The sequence below is a fragment of the Zophobas morio genome, unplaced genomic scaffold (assembly GCF_036711695.1).
Source record: "Zophobas morio isolate AGI-343-1 ecotype UQ-CSIRO unplaced genomic scaffold, CSIRO_AGI_Zmor_V1 ptg000026l, whole genome shotgun sequence".
Classification (NCBI taxonomy): Eukaryota; Metazoa; Arthropoda; class Insecta; order Coleoptera; family Tenebrionidae; genus Zophobas; species Zophobas morio.
Genome location: NW_026972131.1, coordinates 10426133 through 10444462, shown reverse-complemented (window position 1 = coordinate 10444462; position 18330 = coordinate 10426133). Strand labels below are relative to the sequence as shown.

Genomic DNA, 18330 nt, shown 5'->3' with positions numbered 1-18330 from the left:
CACTGGGTAAGTGTTTGTTGATCAAGCGAGTTATCATTGTAAACAAATAACTTGACCCCTTTTGGTTTTCGTTCGTTCAAATCTAAATTATAATTTTCTAGAAGTCTTAAAAAGTGTTGCAATTACAAGTGGCTTGTAATTACGCCAAAACAACCATTTCGTTGGCGAAACGCGTAATTTTTTCGTAAACAACTTTATCAGTGGCTTTGTTACATGAAAAAATCCAATTTTTCCGACGAAAAGGTACACAACACACTTGAACCTATTTACTTAAAAGGCGGAAACTAGTTCTTAGTCAATCGTGCCACTATATAAGTTAACACTGACAATATTTCGTTCGTCAGTTGGTGCCAAGATGAAGTTCGTAGCGCTCTTTTTTGTGACTTGTGTCTTCCAAGTCGTTGTCGGTAAAGATTTACTGAAAAAGGACCCCTCGGGCGACGTTGTGGTAAGTATAAGGGTCGATTTATAAACTTGTTGCTGTTCGCCGTTGACGTTGCGTTTCAACCAATCAAATTGCGGTAGTTTTTCACAAGAAGAAAGGTAGAACAAGTCTAAATTGGTAAATGTTTGTGGGAAAGGATCGATTTTGCAATTAGGCTCCGCCCCTTGGTCTAACAACGAATGAAAAATTTGTCACAATTTGTCCATTTTTCGTTGTCATGGAATTTTTTAATTAATGTAAGTCTGGCTATTACCAGTGGCGTAACATTTTTGATGAACAAAATGTCAAATTTGACAAACTTTGACATTCGAGCGCCCATGATTTGAACATACATTTACAACAGAGAAAATTATCGTGTACTTTTGGAAGACCGCAACTGTACATAGTATTCTTTGAACAACACCATACTCAAAAACATGTTTTTATTGCTTGTAGAAAAATAAAGATTTTACAATTAAGCTCCGCCCCTCGGCTCACGACGAATAAAAAAAGTCGTGAGAATTGAAATAGGGCGGGTGGGCGGGGCTTATATTTTTCACAACAAGAAATTTAAAACATGGTTAAAATGGTACATTTTCTTAAGGAAATATGGATTTTGTAATTATGGAACGGAGCCTAATTGAAAATTTCCTTATACAAATTTTCCATTTTAAACATGTTTTAAGTTTCTTGATGTGAAAAGAAGTCTACACATATTAAAATAAAAAAGCAAAATGTAAGCCCGCCCACCCACCCTATCTCAATTGTGATGATTTTTTTTATTCGTCGTGAACCAAGGGGGCAGAACTTGACTGCAAAATTCTTATTTCTTTACAAGAAATTAAAAACATGCTTTTGAGTATCGTGTTATTTAAAAGATATTATGTATATTAAGAAAAAAAGGAAAAATATTAACCCCGCCCACCCACCCCATCTCAATTGTGATGATCTTTTTCTATTTTTGGAAACTTAAAACACGTTTAACATGATAAATTTTTCTAAGAAAATATGGATTTACAATTAAGCTCCGCCACTCCGCTTACGACGAATAAAAAAAATCATCAGAATTGAGATAGGGTGGGTGGGCGGGGCTTAAATTTTGCCCTTTTTTTTATAATGTACGTAGCCACCTTTTTACAACAAGAAATTTAAAACCTGGTTAAAATTGTACGTTTTTGAAAGGAAGTATGGATTTTGTAATTATGGGGCGGAGCCTAATTGCAATCTATATTTCCTTATACAAATTTTCCATTTTGAATATGCTTTAAGTTTCATGTTGTAAAAAGAAGTCTACACATAATAAAACGAAAAGGCAAAATGTAACCCCGCCCACCCGCCCTATTTAAATTCTGATGATTTTTTTTATGCGATGAACCAAGGGGGCGGAGCTTAACTACAAAATTCTTATTTCTTTACAAGACATTAAAAACATGTTTTTGAGTATCGTGTTGTTTAAAGGATATTATGTATATTAAGAAAAAAAAAGAAAAATATTAACCCCGCCCGCCCACCCCATCTCAATTGTGATGATTTTTTTCTATTTTTGGAAACTTAAAACACGTTTAACATGATAAATTTTTCTAAGAAAATATGGATTTTAGAATTAAGCTCCGTCCCTCCGCTTACGACGAATAAAACAAATCATCAGAATTGAGATAAGACTGATTTTGGCAGATGACCCACTCTTCTAAGCAAATAAGGGAGGGAGGGCGGGGGCTAGTACTTGCCAAGATAAGACTGAATTTGGCAGATAACTTATTCTTCCAAGGAAATAAAGGCTGCGTGGGTGGGAGAATACTTGCTAAAAATAAAAAAATGACAAATTGAAAAATCGAATAAATGAGAAATCGGAAAATTGTACAACTGTATAATCGGAAAATCAAAAACTGAAATATCGAAAAATTGAAAAAAAAAAACAAATCTTATAAAATCGAATTCGAAATTCCAGTTTTAATTTTTTTTAGTTTTTAGATTTTTGAGCTTTCAAATATTAAATTAAGTTTATAACATTTGATAATTTGTTTGACAATTTTGCAGTTTTTAATTCTAATCTTATGATGTTTCAAGTTTTAACTAGACAATTTTGGAATTTTTTGATTTTTAATTTTTCAAGTTTTCAAGTTAAAATTTTTCATTTTCACGATTTCTCATTTTTCGATTTAAATTGTGTACTTTTTTTCTTAATATACTTAGCCATCTTTTTATAACAAGAAATTTAAAACATGGTTAAAACGTACATTTTTGGAAGGAAGTATGGATTTTGTAATTATGGGGCGGAGCCTAATTGCAAAATCGATATTTCCTTATACAAATTTTCAATTAACATGTTTTAAGTTTCATGTTGTGAAAAGAATTTTACACATATTTAAACAAAAGGCAAAATGTAAGCCCGCCCACCCGCCCTATCTAAATTGTAATGATTTTTTTTTATTCGCCGTGAACCAAGGGGGCGGAGCTTAACTGCAAAATTCTTATTTCTTTACAAGAAATTAAAAACATTATTATTATTATTATTATTAATATTATTATTTAACCAATAACAGATAAACCATTTATAAGGATGGGGAAGAAATAAGAAAAAAACAGAAAATCCAATTCAAAATTATAAACCACACGATACTCAAAAACATGCTTTTGAGCATCGTGTTGTTCAAAGGATACTATGTATATTAAGAAAAAATGGAAAAATATTAACCCCACCCACCCACCCTATCTCAATTGTGATGATTTTTTCTATTCTTAGCATCTTAAAACACATTAAACATGATACATTTTTCTAAGAAAATATGGATTTTACAATTAAGCTCCGCCCCTCCGCTTACGACGAATAAAAAAAAATCATCAGAATTGAGATAGGGTGGGTGGGCGGGGCTTAAATTTTGCCCGTTTTTCTTAATATACATAGCCATCTTTTTACAACAAGAAATTTAAAACATGGTTAAAATTGTACGTTTTTGAAAGAAAGTATGGATTTTGTAATTATGGGGCGGAGCCTTATTGCAAAATCTATATTTTCTTATACAAATTTTCCATTAACATGTTTTAAGTTTCATGATGTGAAAAGAAGTATACACATATTAAAATAAAAAGCCAAATGTAAGCCCGCCCACCCACCCTATCTCAATTGTGATGATTTTTTTTATGCGCCCTGAACCAAGGGGGAAGAGCTTAACTGCAAAATTCTTATTTCTTTACAAGAAATTAAAAACATGTTTTTGAGTATCGTGTTGTTCAAAGGATACTGTGTATATTAAAAAAAGGGAAAATATTAACCCCGCCCACCCACCCCATCTCAATTGTGATGATTTTTTTCTATTTTTGGAAACTTAAAAGACGTTTAACATGATAAATTTTCGTAAGAAAATATGGATTTTACAATTAAGCTCCGCCCCTCCGCTTAACGACGAATAAAAAAAATCATCAGAATTGAGATAGGGTGGGTGGGCGGGGCTTAAATTTTGCCCTTTTTTCTTAATATACATATCCATCTTTTTACAACAAGAAATTTGGATTTTGCAATTATGGGGCGGAGCCTTATTGCAAAATCAATTTTTTCCTTATACAAAATTTCCATTTGAAACACATTAAAATAACAAGCCAAAATGTAAGCCCCCCCCCCCCCACCCACCCTGTCTCAATTGTGATGATTTTTTTTTTATTCGCGGAGAACCAAGGGGCGGAGCTTAACTGTAAAACACTTATTTCTTTACAAGGAATTAAAAACATTTTTGAGTATCATGTTGTTCAAAGAATACTATGTAGGTATATTAAGAAAAAGAGCCAAAATGTGAACCCGCCCAATCGCAATTGTGATCATTTTTTTTTTATTCTTAGAAACTTAAAACACGGTAAATTTTTGTAAGGAAATATGGATTTTGCAATTAGGCTCCGCCCCTAGGTTTGCCAACGAATGAAAACTTCATTGCTCTTTGGATCAGGGCAGACATGGGTGGGGCTTAATCTTTGGGTTTAATTTTTTCTTAATACATATACGTACGTACCATTCTTTGAATAACACAATACTCAAAAACATGTCTGACATGGTAGTTTCTTGTAGAGAAATAAGACGGATTTTGCAATTAAATTTCGCTCCTTTGGCTCTCGACAATAAAAAAAAATTATCACAATTGAGACAGGGCGGGTGGGCGGGGCTAAAATTTTGCCTTTTTTCTTAACATACATTGTCGTCTTTTCAGGCCAAGAACCTTAAAACATGTTTAAAACACTTGTAGAGAAATGTGGATTTTGCAATTAAGCTCCACCCCTCGGCTCACGACGAATAAAGAAAATCATCACAACTGCGATAGGGCGGGTGGGCGGGGCTTATATTTTGTTTTGTATGTGAAGCAAAAACTGGCTTGTTTTTTGAAATTCGCAGCTATTCAGCTATTCAAAATGTTTGTACACGTAAGAAAAACAAATAATTTACATAGAAGTAATTGAGGAAAGCCTTGTATAAAAAATATGTGTATCATAGTTGACTAATTAATACTAATAACTTTTTGTATGTCACATTACATGAATAACATATGGTAACAGGAAAAATTAACTACGATGATACGATTTAAATCTGTATCTAATTTATATTGTGCTTGGTATTTTTCTATTTTGAATTTTTCTGATTTTGTAAAAAAATATACTCTATTTTTTTTATTCGTCGTAAGCCGGGAGGAGGAGCTTAATTGAAAAATCCATATTTCTCTGCAAAAATTGACCATTTTGAACATGTCTTAAGTTTCTCGTTTTTTTTTTTTTTTTAATTATATGTAATCTCTTCATAACAAGATACTTAAAACATGTGTTCAAAATGGTCAACTTTTGTAGGGAAATATGGATTTTCACAATGGAGATAGGGTGGGGGGGCGGGGCTTATATTTATCCTTGTTTTTTTTTAATACATGTAATTTTCTTTTCATAACAAGAAACTGAAAACATATTCAAAATAGTAAATTTTTGCTCACGACGAATGAAAAATTCATCACAATTGAGGTTGGGGCGGGTGGGTGGGGCGTAATTTTTACCTTTTTTTCTCGTAATACAGTTTTCTTTCAACAATAGAATACTTAAGATATCAAATTCACCATTTGATACTTCAAATATTCTATTGTGGAGAGAAAACTATATAAAGATTAAGCCCCACCCACCCGCCCCTGTCTCAATTGTGATGAATCTTTCATTCGTTGTCACACGGAGGAACGGAGCTTAAATGCAAAATTCATATTTCGGAACAAAAATTTACCATTTTGAACATGCTTTAAGTTTCTTGTTATGAAAAGATTATATATATTTAAAAAAACAAAGCCAAATATAAGCCCCGCCCACCCGCCCTATCGCATTTGTGATGATTTTTCTTATTTGTCGTGAGCCGGGGGGTGGAGCATAATTACAAAATTCATATTTCTCTATACAAGTTTACCATTTTGAACATATTTTAAGTTTCTTGTTGTGAAAAGATTACATATATCTAAAAAAAAATGAGGTACGAGTGGGGCCTAATCTTTGGCTTTATTTTTTTCGCAATATACACAGTATACTTTGAACGACACCTGTTTTTAATAATGATTTTGCAGTTAAGCTCCGCCCCGTTGGCTCACGACGAATAAAAAAGGGTCATCACAATTGCGATAGGGTGGGTGGGCGGGCATACATTTTGCCTTGTTTTTCTTAATTTTCAGCTGTAAAAGCAACGTCAGCGGCAACAACTTCACACTTACCTAATTACAACACAAACAATTTATAACGCGCTTTTTCAGATTCATGCCACCAACAAGACGTCTGTTCCTTCAATCCACTACGTTATCGATGCCGTTGACTGTCTAAAACAAGCCTACACAGTTTATTCCGATTCTTCGGACAGAACCCAAGTCTATGCCGAACTCTTTCAAGAAAAACATAACGAAACTGGGTGGAACGTCGTCGCTGGGTACACAGCCGCCTACATTAAATCCAAATGGTACATCGAAGCGACGGTCACAAATGGGAAGTATCAAGATAGCAAGAAGGACAGCGACTTTAAGAGCACTTTATATTTAATTTTTTCGACCGAGTGATTGCAAAATCTCTAACTAAACACTGATGAGTGTGTAGATTAACACATAAAACAAATCCATGAGTAAATAAAATTACCCCAAATCTGTAATATAACAATGTAGACACGCAATTAAACAATAAAGAGTTAGAATAGCATAAAACTGTGTCGTTAGTTTGTTGGTGCATTGAAATGATGGAGTTTCCTTTCGTGATTAAAAAAATCCACAAAAAATGGTACGTCGTGGTTAGTTTATACCCCAATCACTATCTTGTCGTTCCAGCTACACCAACGGTAAGCACACCATTCAGCGGTTCATGACTAAAAGTGGCCACTTGAACTTGCAACTAAGCCAAGTCCCGTACTACAAGTACTTTCGGTTTACTAAGGACTTCGCTAACACGTTGGTGTCGCTGCGGTGGCGATGGGTCACGTTCATGGTAGTAGCAGCCAACTTCTTCTTCTATGTTGCTTTCGCGGGGTTGTGGATGCTCGACGCTTGGCTAAGCGGCGACTTCAACCCCGCCAAAACCCACAATTTTTGTGTGGAACACGCTAGATGTTTCAGCGGATATTTACTCTTGAGTGTCGAAACCATCACGACAACGGGTTATGGGTACTTGTACCCAACCGAAAACTGTCAATTCGCGTGGTTTACTCTCATGTTGAGCACCATAGTGATGATTTTGATTGACGGCACGTTCATTTCGATTGTTTTTTTGAAAATTTGTAAACCGCTGCGAAAAGACGGTTTGACTTTGTTTAGCAAGAAGTGTGTGGTGAGTATAGTCGCTTGAAACGTGATACATATATATTGTAGATTTGTTTAAGAAACGGCAAGCTATGTTTAGTGTTTCGTGTCAACGACCATCTGAACAAGCACGCGATTGAGTCAAAAGTGACGATTTATTTTGTTGGTCGGAGTAATGTGAAACAGGAGGATTTTCATGCGAGTTTGCAAGAAATGGAAGTGACTTCGGGTGGGATGTTTTTGTGGCCGACGGACGTGGTACACCAAATAGACGAAGACAGTCCGTTTTGGAAATTGTCAGCTAGTGATATAATGAGCGGAAAGTAATATTGATACTGTGTCACAATTTTACATAATTATGAAATTGTAGGTTTGAAATACTCGTAACGTTGTCTGGCACGTCGTTCGTGACTGATCAGTTTTCGACTAGTCAGACGTCGTATTTGAACGAAGAAATTCTATGGGGGTTTAGGTTTAAGTCGTGTATGGAATATGACGAGAAGGTACAGCGTTACGTAGTAAATGAGCAAGACATTTTTAAACTCATGCCTTGTGATACCCCGTTGTGTAGCGCCAGCACGCTAAAGAAAATTCAGACTGAGTTAAACCAACTCACCGACGATCCAGGCGAAAGAAATTGAAACAAACACCATTTTAAATCGTCTTTATTTACAACATAATACTAAATGACTTACTTTACCTCCTAGTAAAATAAATACTTTATACAGCGTAATCTCCTAATCCTCACGTCATGACCGTTGTAACATTTATACTGTAATTTGAAAATGGACTACTTTAACAACTACAGGCTTACTCAATTGATATAACTCCAATTTGATTATTATAAAACATTTTGCTAACGATAACAAGAAGAACTAGCGTCGAAGCCATGCAATTTCCAATAACCAGTCACAAAAGAGAGGTTATGTACATAGTATTTACAAACACATTGATTAACTAACAGCACCAAACTTCATTAGAAAAATAACAATTTGTGCTCGCTGATTAGCACCACGTGATTGAGACTCAACGAAAAAGAAAATAAAAAAAGATATAAAATATCACACGAAATAAATAATGAGACAACTTTACATGACTGTATTATATGGAGAATGTTCGTGTAGTAGCTGCTTTCCTTTAAATTCGGATGTGCCCTAAGTATTGGTCAAAAGAAGAGATAAAATACTGCTACAATATTAGGCACCCATCAAGTTAAAACAAGCCTCCTTTTCGTCCGAATAATAACGAGCTGAGAGTACCTAACGTGGAAGTCTGTTCGGGCTCTGGTAGTTTTTTCGTGGCTACGGTACCTAAATCCGACCGCGTCACCCCCTGCCGACGCTGTTTCCTAGAATTGAGTTGCTCTAATCGCCTACTTAGTGCGCCGCTACCGGGCTTGCCCGGTACTCCAAGACCAGAAGGAGGTTTTCCTGAAACCACGACAATTACGCTGTGCCAAGGCGACTCAAGTACTCACTATGTGAGGGAAGAAGGCTTTTGCTACTTTGAGAAGCCGTTTCTGAGTGACTCGGCAACAAACAAGTGAGCTGAGCCATGGGACTAGTTAAGGCCGGACGGGTGTACAGACCGGCCGATATGGACAGAGCGCCGGGGGCTCCCATCAGATTCGTAATCCCGATCCGCTCGATCTTGCCAATGAGACTCTACAAACAAAAACGTGCCGATGACTTAAAAGATTACTTAAGTACTATCTTATCGTTTTGGCGCAAAAAAATAAATTCGTTGTAAACATTTTTATTTAACTATCAAACAAAATTACAAAATATGTTAGTATCACAACTGGTAATCCATCCCCACCGCAGTACTAATTTTGATGGTTAGAGCGTTAGTGTCATGTGCATGCAACTGGAAATCAGTCTAACTCAATGCCAAATAAAACATCCAAGAAAAAAAAGCCGACAATGTCGCCTTTATTTACCTCCGCTCTTTCAGGTTTGCTGCGTTTGCCTTTAATCATCTTCTTTTTGGCACCGCCTCCCACAACCGTATCTTTGATAAACTGAGGGACTGAGCTTAGGATAAGTTGTGGGAAGCTGAGTGGCTCGGGGGATTGACAACGTGATTGTGATGGACTATCATCGGGGCTGTTACAGGGTGTCGCCGTCGGGGTGAAGCTGTTAGCCCCACACGGGGTGTTAAACGCTGACGGAGTAGCCGCTTTAATTCCTGAAACAACAAAAGTTAGTACTGTATACTTAGTACTCGTCAGTGGCGTAGCTAACTTCCACTGCGCCCCCATACACCAAATTTAAAAAGTAATATCAAATTAATATGAAATTACTGGTTTACCACAGATTTACAAATAATAATAATTTATACACATAATAATTTTTAAAAATTGTTAATTGATTATACTGGCTTCATTCGACGTTGTCGAGATTTTCCAATTTTCAATATTTAGATTTTACAATAATTTTCGTGTTTTCGACCGCAATTTTTCGATCTTTAAGTTTCTCAATTATTAATCTTTCGATTTTTGAATTTTCCGTTTCTTCGATTTCGCAAGTTTTTAGATTTCTCGAAGCCTTCATTTTATACTTTTGCGTTTTTTCATTTTGAGTTTTCAATTTTACAATTTTTCTATTTTATAACTTTTCCATTTTGTTTATCCGGAAAGTAGAAAATTCGAAAAATTGAAAAATCGATAAAATCGAATGGAATTTGTTTTTACGATTTTTTAAACTTTTTAATCTGTATTTCAATTTTTCGATTTTTGGAATTTTTTGTTTCTCATATCTAGGTTTATCGATTTTTTTGAGTTTTTCGATTTTTCCGTTTATCTTTTTTTTAAGTAAATATTTCAATTTTGAATTTTCCGATTTCGGCCTATTTCGATTTCACGATCTTTTGAAGTCTCAAGTTTTCGATTTCGATTTCTTGGTTTTTCGATTTTCAAAATTTTCGATTTTTCTAGTATATATTTTAAATTTTCGATTTTTAAAATTTTTCATTTTTCCCTTTTATAATCTTTATGTTTCGATTTCCCGATTTTAATTTTTTAATGTGTTTCAATTTTTCCATTTTTGGAATTTTCGATTTATTATATCTCAATTTTCCAATTTTAAAAATTTTTCGATTTCTCGATTTTTAAGTTTTCGCTATCTCAATTTTAAACATCGCAATTTTGGGAATTTTTCAATTTCTATATTTTTCAGATTTTCGATATTTTCATTTTCCCGTTTTTGTAATTTTCATTTTCTTGATTTTATATCACAATATTTCATTTTTCCATTATCTTTATTTTTTCAATGTTTCTTTGGATTTTATAATTTTTTGTTTATTCAATTTTTTACATTTTCAATTTTTGATTTTTCAAGTTCTTGATTTCCAATTTTTTTATATTTCGAAGCTTTCATTTTGTACTTTTTCAGTTTTACAATTTTTCTATTTTATAATTTTTCGATTTTGTTTATTCGAAAAGTTAAAAACTCGAAAAAATGAAAAATTGAAACAATGAAAAACTAAAAACCGAGAAACTTAAAAATCCAAAAAAAACTAATGAATCGAATAATGGGAAAGAAGAAAAACCATTCGAATTGAAAAATTGGAAAATCCAAAAATTGTAAAATCGAAAAATTATAGAATCTTGAAAATTGTAAAGTCCAAAAACTGTGACATTCAAACACCGAAAAATTGAAAAATTCCAAAAACGAAAAACCTAAAAAGTGAACAACTTTAAAAATTATAATTATTATCTTTTTTTTTAAGTAAATATTTCACTTTTGAATTTTCCGATTTCGGCCTATTTCGATTTCTCGATCTTTTGAAGTTTCAAGTTTTCGATTTCGATTTCTTGCTTTTTCGATTTTCAAAATTTTCGATTTTTAAAATTTTTCATTTTTCCCTTTTATAATACTTATGGTTCGATTTCCCGATTTTAATTTTTTAATGTGTTTCAAGTTTTCCATTTTTGGAATTTTCGATTTCTCGTATCTCAATTTTCCAATTTTAAAAATTTTTCGATTTCTCGGTTTTTAAGTTTTCGCTATCTCAATTTTAAACATCGCAATTTTGGGAATTTTTCAATTTCTACATTTTTCAGATTTTCGATATTTTCATTTTCCCGTTTTTGTAATTTTCATTTTCTTGATTTTATATCACAATTTTTCATTTTTCCATTATCTTTATTTTTTCAATGTTTCTTTGGATTTTATAATTTTTTGTTTATTCAATTTTTTACATTTTCAATTTTTGATTTTTCAAGTTCTTGATTTCCAATTTTTTTATATTTCGAAGCTTTCATTTTGTACTTTTTCAGTTTTACAATTTTTCTATTTTATAATTTTTCGATTTTGTTTATTCGAAAAGTAGAAAATTCGAAAAATTGAAAAATCGGAAATTAAAAAATTGGAAAAAATTGAAGAAACAAAAATTGCAAAATCGATAAAATCGAATGGAATTTGTTTTTACGATTTTTTAAACTTTTTAATCTGTATTTCAATTTTTCGATTTTTGGAATTTTCTGTTTCTCATATCTAGGTTTATCGATTTTTTTTGAGTTTTTCGATTTTTCCGTTTATCTTTTTTTTAAGTAAATATTTCAATTTTGAATTTTCCGATTTCGGCCTATTTCGATTTCTCGATCTTTTGAAGTCTCAAGTTTTCGATTTCGATTTCTTGGTTTTTCGATTTTCAAAATTTTCGATTTTTTTAGTATATATTTTAAATTTTCAATTTTTAAAATTTTTCATTTTTCCCTTTTATAATCTTTATGTTTCGATTTCCCGATTTTAATTTTTTAATGTGTTTCAAGTTTTCCATTTTTGGAATTTTCGATTTCTCATATCTCAATTTTCCAATTTTAAAAATTTTTCCATTTCTGGATTTTTAAGTTTTCGCTATCTCAATTTTAAACATCGCAATTTTGGGAATTTTTCAATTTCTATATTTTTCAGATTTTCCATATTTTCATTTTCCCGATTTTGTAATTTTCCTTTCCTTGATTTTATATCACAATTTTTCATTTTTCCATTATCTTTATTTTTTCAATGTTTCTTTGGATTTTATAATTTTTTGTTTATTCAATTTTTTACATTTTCAATCTTTGATTTTTCAAGTTCTTGATTTCCAATTTTTTTATATTTCGAAGCTTTCATTTTGTACTTTTTCAGTTTTACAATTTTTCTATTTTAAAATTTTTGTTTTTTCGGAAAGTTAAAAATTCGAAAAAATGAAAAATTGAAACAATGAAAAACTAAAAACCGAGAAACTTAAAAATCTAAAAAAAAATTAATGAATCGAAGAATGGGAAAGAAGAAAAACTATTCGAATTGAACAATTGGAAAATCCAAAAATTGTAAAATCGAAAAATTATAGAATCTTGAAAATTGTAAAGTCCAAAAACTGTGACATTCAAACACCGAAAAATTGAAAAATTCCAAAAACGAAAAACCGAAAAAGTGAACAACTTTAAAAATTATAATTATTAGGAGTACATAATTAAAATGAAAACTAGAAAAATTGCAAATGAAAAATTAAAAAAACGGAAAATTGAAAGCAGAAAATTGAAAAAATAAAGAAAATTAAAAACCCACAGGAAAAATTGCAAATCGAAAAATTGACGAAATTAAAAATTTTAAACTCGTGAAATTTGCAAACTCTAAAATTTGAAACATCTAAAAGTTGGAAAATCAAAAACTGAAAAATCGAAAAACCGAGGAATTCAAACTGAAAAAAGATCGAAAATTCAAGATGTCGAAATATCTAAAATTTAAAAAATAGAAAAATTACAATAACGAAAAATTTAACATTTAAAAAAACCACAAAATCAAAGTCGAAAAATCGAGAAATTGAGAAATGGAAAAATGAAAATTTAGAAAAACCAAAAATTGAAAAGCATAAAAAAAATTAAAATCGGGAATTCGGAACGTAAAAAAAAATAAAATCGAAAAATTGAAAAATTTTAAATTTAAAAATTCGAAAACTTGAAAAACCGAAAAACTGAAGAAATGAAAAACCAAAAAATCGACAAATTGAAAAACTTCAAAACTGAAAAGTCGAAAAATTGAAAAACCCAAAAATCGATTTCCGGTAAGTCGAAAAATCAAAATTAAACACATTTTAAAATCGAAAAAACGAAAAATCGAGATGTAAGAAATCGAAAATTCCAAAATCGAAAAATTGGAATATACGTTAAAAAGGTTAAAATCGGGAGATGGAAGCATAACAAAACATAAAATCGAAAAATGGAGAATTTTAAAAATCTAAAAAAATTGAAGAAATAAAAAATTGAAAAATGGAAATGCCGAGAAATCGAAATTAAAAAATTGAGACATCAAAAGATCCGAGAAATGGAGAAATCGAAAAACCGGAAAATTTTAAACTGAAATACATATTTAAACTTAAAAAAAAACCGATAAATCAAAATATTCAAAATTCGAAAAATCAGAAATTTTAAAAATCGAAAGATCGAGAAATCGATATATCAAAAAAGTGAAAAATTTTAAATTAAAAAATTGGAGATATTGAAAAATCCCAAAATTGGAACAACGAAAACTTGAGAAATCGAAAAACTGAAAAATCGATAAATTGGAAAGAGGAAAAATCGAAAAATCAAAGAATTGATTAATAGAGAAATTGAGAAATATAAAAATGATTTTTTTTTAAATTGCAAAAATTGTAATTCAATTTTGTTTTATTTTTCCACAAAAATTTCGATGTCGAAGATAAAAATTCAACACGGATTCATAGACCATAAAGACACTGTTACTTTTTTTTTAATTTATATAACATTTATTTGACAAAATTGTAGAACTGAAGAAACGAAAAATAGAAACATTGAAAAACTAGAAATCGAGAAAAAATTAATGAATCAAAGAACGAAAAATTAAAAAATTCCAAAAACGAAAAATTGAAAAAGTGAACAACTCTAATAAAAATTATAATTATTATTACATATCTAAAATGAAAATTAGAAAACCTGCAAATCAAAAATTGAAGAAACGAAAAATTGAAAACAAAAAAAATTGAAAAATCCAAAAATGAAAAATTTCAAATTGAGAAAAAGAAAAAATATAAAAACTCGTTCCTCGCGCGTTAAAATATCTCGATTATTAATGACCTTTATTAACAAACTCGTTCGTTAAATAGTTATTAATTTACCTGATCTCATTTTCAATTCCAATGAAAACCCCTTCTTTAAAAATTGCACAAAATATATCGGTTACGTTACGGTCTGCGCCCCTTTTTTATTTACGCCACTGGTACTCGTTGAATCTTACCTCGTTCGTTAAGTATCTTCGCCAGTCCGTACGTCGTGGAAAAAGTACTACACGAATTCCGCCGACTCAACTGACCAGGCGTCTGCGGAGGTGAGTTCTGGATACTAGAACACACCGACGCCACTCGACTCCCACGGGTACTAGGACTAACGAAAGTACCATCGTCGGGGTGCATCACAGTACTATTCGTCAGAGTATACGTGGGTGCCAACGAATCGAACACTTTCCCGGGATTGGTGTACTCTTCGTCTTCCTCTAAGTCGCTTAGGCCGTACGACTCCAACCCCATCTCTTCCAACTCTTTGCCGCCGCGGATTTTCACTCCGGGTCGTTCCTCGAGCAAACCCCCGAACGTAGGCTGCGCCAATTGCGACCAATGATGAAGGGTCTGCGACCCCTCCAACGGTTTCACAATCTGGAGTTTCTCTGGTAACTTCCAACCCATGTAGTTACCGGAACCCGTGGACATGAGACTATCAGGGGTACGACACCCGAATGGGAGATACGAATCGCCTTCGTACCCCCCATACGTAGGACCGTGTTGAAGATTAGCCCGTCGGGCTAACACTTCTCCAGGTGTTAGTCGTTTCAAGGCGGCTTCCAAATCGGCGGCTCCTGGTACTCCGGGGATTCCTTTCTGTGGGGCGCCCCTAGAAAAAACCGTCACGACTGACCTCCACTTCGTTTTGAAGCGCACTTACGGATAACCTTCATCGGAGTCGGTTTGACTGAACTCGGTATCGGATTGACCCGTCGAGTCTATACTGGGGTACCCCAGACTGCTGCTACTGTAAATCGAGCCTGATGACCGCCGCACGTCGGAAGTCTGCGCTCGGATGCTCATCCTCGGCCCCGCCCCCGCCATACTCGTGCTACTCACGTACCCCCCGATTCCCGAGTGTAAACTACCCAAGCTGTCCGCACTACTCAGGGAGTTCTGAGAGGCACATCGAACCGTCTCGAACACCTTCTTGTACTGAGGCACGATATCCGGGTTGGAGATTCCTGAGTCCGTACTGAGCTCCGAGTGCATGGACATTTCAAGCTCGCTTTGTAGACTATCGAAGGGCTGGGAGGTCGTGCCTAGGGACGAAAACATGGCGATTCTAGCCCCCGGGGTCTGTTTCTTTCGGAGTTTGCGCAGCTGCTCCTGAGTATCACGCAACAAACTTTCCACTTCGTAGTACCTCGCTTTGAACTCCGACAACTCTATCGCCAGACTTCCTTGGTTGTCTTTCGTGATTTGAAGCAGACTACTCAGTTCGTAGTTCTCGGCTGTGAATTTCGTCACTTTTTCTTCCATGTCTTGGATTCTAGCTTGAAGGGTGAGGATTTGCTCGTGCTGTATCCGGTTCTCTTCCTTCTGGCGGTCGATTTCGTCCTCCAAGTACCCCATGCTGGAGTTGGCACAACCTATTCAACCGTGTTAGACACAAGTCTAACTTAAGTCGTGACAACTTACTTAACTGTCCTGTTAGATCCTTCAGCAACATTTGCTCTTTGGCCTCCACCGTCTCCGTGTCTTTGGCCAATCGGTTGTATTCGCACTTCAGCGCCTTGTTTTCTTCTTCCAGGCCAGCTAAGACGGAAAACATTACAAACATTTCCGGATTGATTTTAAACACGTAAGCGTCTAATATAAACACGGTTACTTGCCAAAGATATTAAGTGAATGTGTATTTTAAAAAATGGGACGTGGAGTCCTTACCCATTCTTTTTTGCATCAGTTCTAAATTAATCCGGCCGCTGGAGCCGTTCTCGAACACCGACTCGTCCATGTCGTTCGTAAGTATCTGGATGAGTTCGGTTTTCTTCTGAACTTCATGGCTGAGCTGTGTGATTTTTTCAAGGGCTGATTTAAGATCGGTTTCTAGGGAGGCTATAGTGTTTTCGAGCTTACTGTTAGACTGGAGGAGTTCTTTGCCGATTCGCGCCGTCAGTTCCAAATCCTTTTCTTTCTAGATTTTGTTACAAATAAACAAGTTCAATATCTGTTTACGACTAGCCTGAATTTTCGAATGAAAATACAAACAAGAGATAAGGTAAATTTTTCGAGACGAGTGTTTACACGCGATATAGACGTTTTTGAAACGTCTTTTTTTAGTAGTTAAACAATATTTGGCGTTACCGTAACCAGACGGGTTCTTGTTTAACCAACTAAATCAACATGACTAAATAAATTCCAGTACGTACCTCTTCCAGAAGCCTAGTGACCGCTTCTATGTCATCGTAGGTCTTGGTCATTTGGCTCACCCGGTTACTACATAGAACTAGAAGAAAAATTCACACTCTGATAAACGACGGCGACCAAATAACACAAATTTCGCTAATATGTTACATTAAAACATGAGATAAGGAACACAAAAGACAGATACGTTATCAGACGTCGAAGTTATGTCTCATGTACCGATATGCATCGCATTGTTTGTCCTTCAGTCGTTAATACCTGGATTTAAAGTTCATACAATGTCGGTATCTAAAACCTCAAGATTATCCGAATCTGTCGTAATTGGTAAACACAGCCAGCAAACATGAACACATTAACACGACATGTGTTGAATTTATTCGCGTATTTACTTACATAACACATGTTTTGTTGGGTTAAAATAAAACCGGCCACAAGGAATATGTAAACGGGTACATTTTTAGGCGCCGCCTCCACTGTTGCCTAGTTTTTGGCGTTAAAACGCCACAAACGTTCATTGATTGATTATTAATTTTCAAGTATTATCCATTCACGATCTTTATATAGTAAAGTAGGCTTTGATATTTTTTCTTTAAGTTGGATAAACTGATTTGGTGATTTAGTTTTTTGTCTGTCAGTAGTCTGATTGACATTTGCTTTGGGCTGGATTGCCACTTTTCTACTTCATTTATTAGATCAGAATTATCAGACGCAATTTTTTAATCAAGCAAACAAATGTTTTAATTTTATCAGCATAGATAATTTGTTATTGTGACAGATTCATATTTTTAATTTTTTTTTCTCATAGGTGGGAACATCAACTGTGGCGAAAATTTTATCAACAGGGGACCAAAATCTAAAACATCACTATCTGGCAAGCGAAAACCAACGGATTTATTTACAAATTATATGTTTCGGAAAGACCTGCAACAAATTTGGCAACTTAATGAAAAAAACGAATATTTCACTGTAGATACTCTTTTGGCATATTCTAGGGAACAGCTGGAATTTAAAGGGGGCGAACCACATTATACAACATTCTTAAGTCAATGGGTTATAAACACAGGGAAGTAAATGGCCGCAAAATTCTATGTGAACAAAAACATGTCGTTGCAGCCAAAATTACTTTTTTGAGAACATATCTACAGTGATTGATTTCGTTATACAAATTTTCCATTTTAAACATGTTTTAAGTTTCTTGTCGTGAAAAGAAGTCTACACATTTTAAAACAAAAGGCCAAAATGTAAACCCGCCCACCCGCCCCCTCTCAATTGTAATGATTTTTTTTATTCGCCGAGAACCAAGAGGGCGGACCTTAACTCCAAAATACTCATTTCTTTACAAGACAATAAAAACATGTTTTTAAATATCGTGTTACGGCAAAATAAAAACCGGCCCACCCATCCCATCTCAATTGTGATGATCTTTTTATTCTTACAAATTTAAAACACGTTCAAAATGGTAAATCTTTGTAGGGAAGTATGGATTTTTCAATTAGGCTCCGCCCCTAGTCTGCCAACGAATTAAAACTTCATTACTATTTAGATCAAGGCAAGTATGGGTGGGTTTTAATTTTTTCTTAATATACATGGTATTTTTTTTAGCAACACGATACTCAAATACATTTTTTAATTTCTCGTAGAGAAATAAGGATTTTGCAGTTAAGCTCCGCCCCTTTGGCAGGTGACGAATAAAAAAAA

General features: G+C 33.8%; 2 protein-coding genes across 5 annotated transcripts in view; one reads left to right on the top strand and one right to left on the bottom strand.

Annotated features, from left to right (window-relative positions):
• The first annotated feature begins 23 nt into the window (after positions 1 to 23).
• On the top strand, positions 24 to 7936 carry LOC135136518 (inward rectifier potassium channel 2-like). The gene is made up of 5 exons (XM_064065858.1): positions 24 to 448; positions 6178 to 6688; positions 6736 to 7231; positions 7273 to 7526; positions 7574 to 7936. The coding sequence occupies exons 2-5, from the start codon at positions 6645 to 6647 to the stop codon at positions 7842 to 7844; spliced, it is 1065 nt and encodes a 354-aa protein (XP_063921928.1). The 5' UTR covers positions 24 to 448; positions 6178 to 6644; the 3' UTR covers positions 7845 to 7936.
• Positions 7852 to 18330, bottom strand: part of Milt (milton) — a 32565-nt gene continuing 22086 nt past the window's right edge. For 2 of the 4 annotated variants that reach the window (XM_064065845.1, XM_064065849.1), the window contains 8 exons: positions 16638 to 16714; positions 16153 to 16402; positions 15907 to 16023; positions 15146 to 15857; positions 14445 to 15094; positions 9143 to 9390; positions 8681 to 8867; positions 7852 to 8633 (listed from right to left, as the gene is read on the bottom strand). In XM_064065845.1, coding sequence (XP_063921915.1) covers positions 8416 to 8633; positions 8681 to 8867; positions 9143 to 9390; positions 14445 to 15094; positions 15146 to 15857; positions 15907 to 16023; positions 16153 to 16402; positions 16638 to 16714 — 2459 coding nt within the window. In that variant the 3' untranslated portion in view covers positions 7852 to 8415. Of the gene's footprint in view, positions 8634 to 8680; positions 8868 to 8942; positions 9082 to 9142; positions 9391 to 14444; positions 15095 to 15145; positions 15858 to 15906; positions 16024 to 16152; positions 16403 to 16637; positions 16715 to 18330 lie in introns of those variants that run through there. The other 2 variants (XM_064065846.1, XM_064065847.1) reach the window with 2 other exon arrangements.

Excerpts from the sequence above, each read along its gene's own strand:
- LOC135136518 (XM_064065858.1), top strand. The coding sequence starts at position 6,645 with ATGATGGAGTTTCCTTTCGTGATTAAAAAAATCCACAAAAAATG. Across the intron at positions 6,689-6,735 it reads AAAAAAATCCACAAAAAATG|CTACACCAACGGTAAGCACA; the intron begins GTACGTCGTGGT and ends TTGTCGTTCCAG. Across the intron at positions 7,527-7,573 it reads AGTGATATAATGAGCGGAAA|GTTTGAAATACTCGTAACGT; the intron begins GTAATATTGATA and ends ATGAAATTGTAG.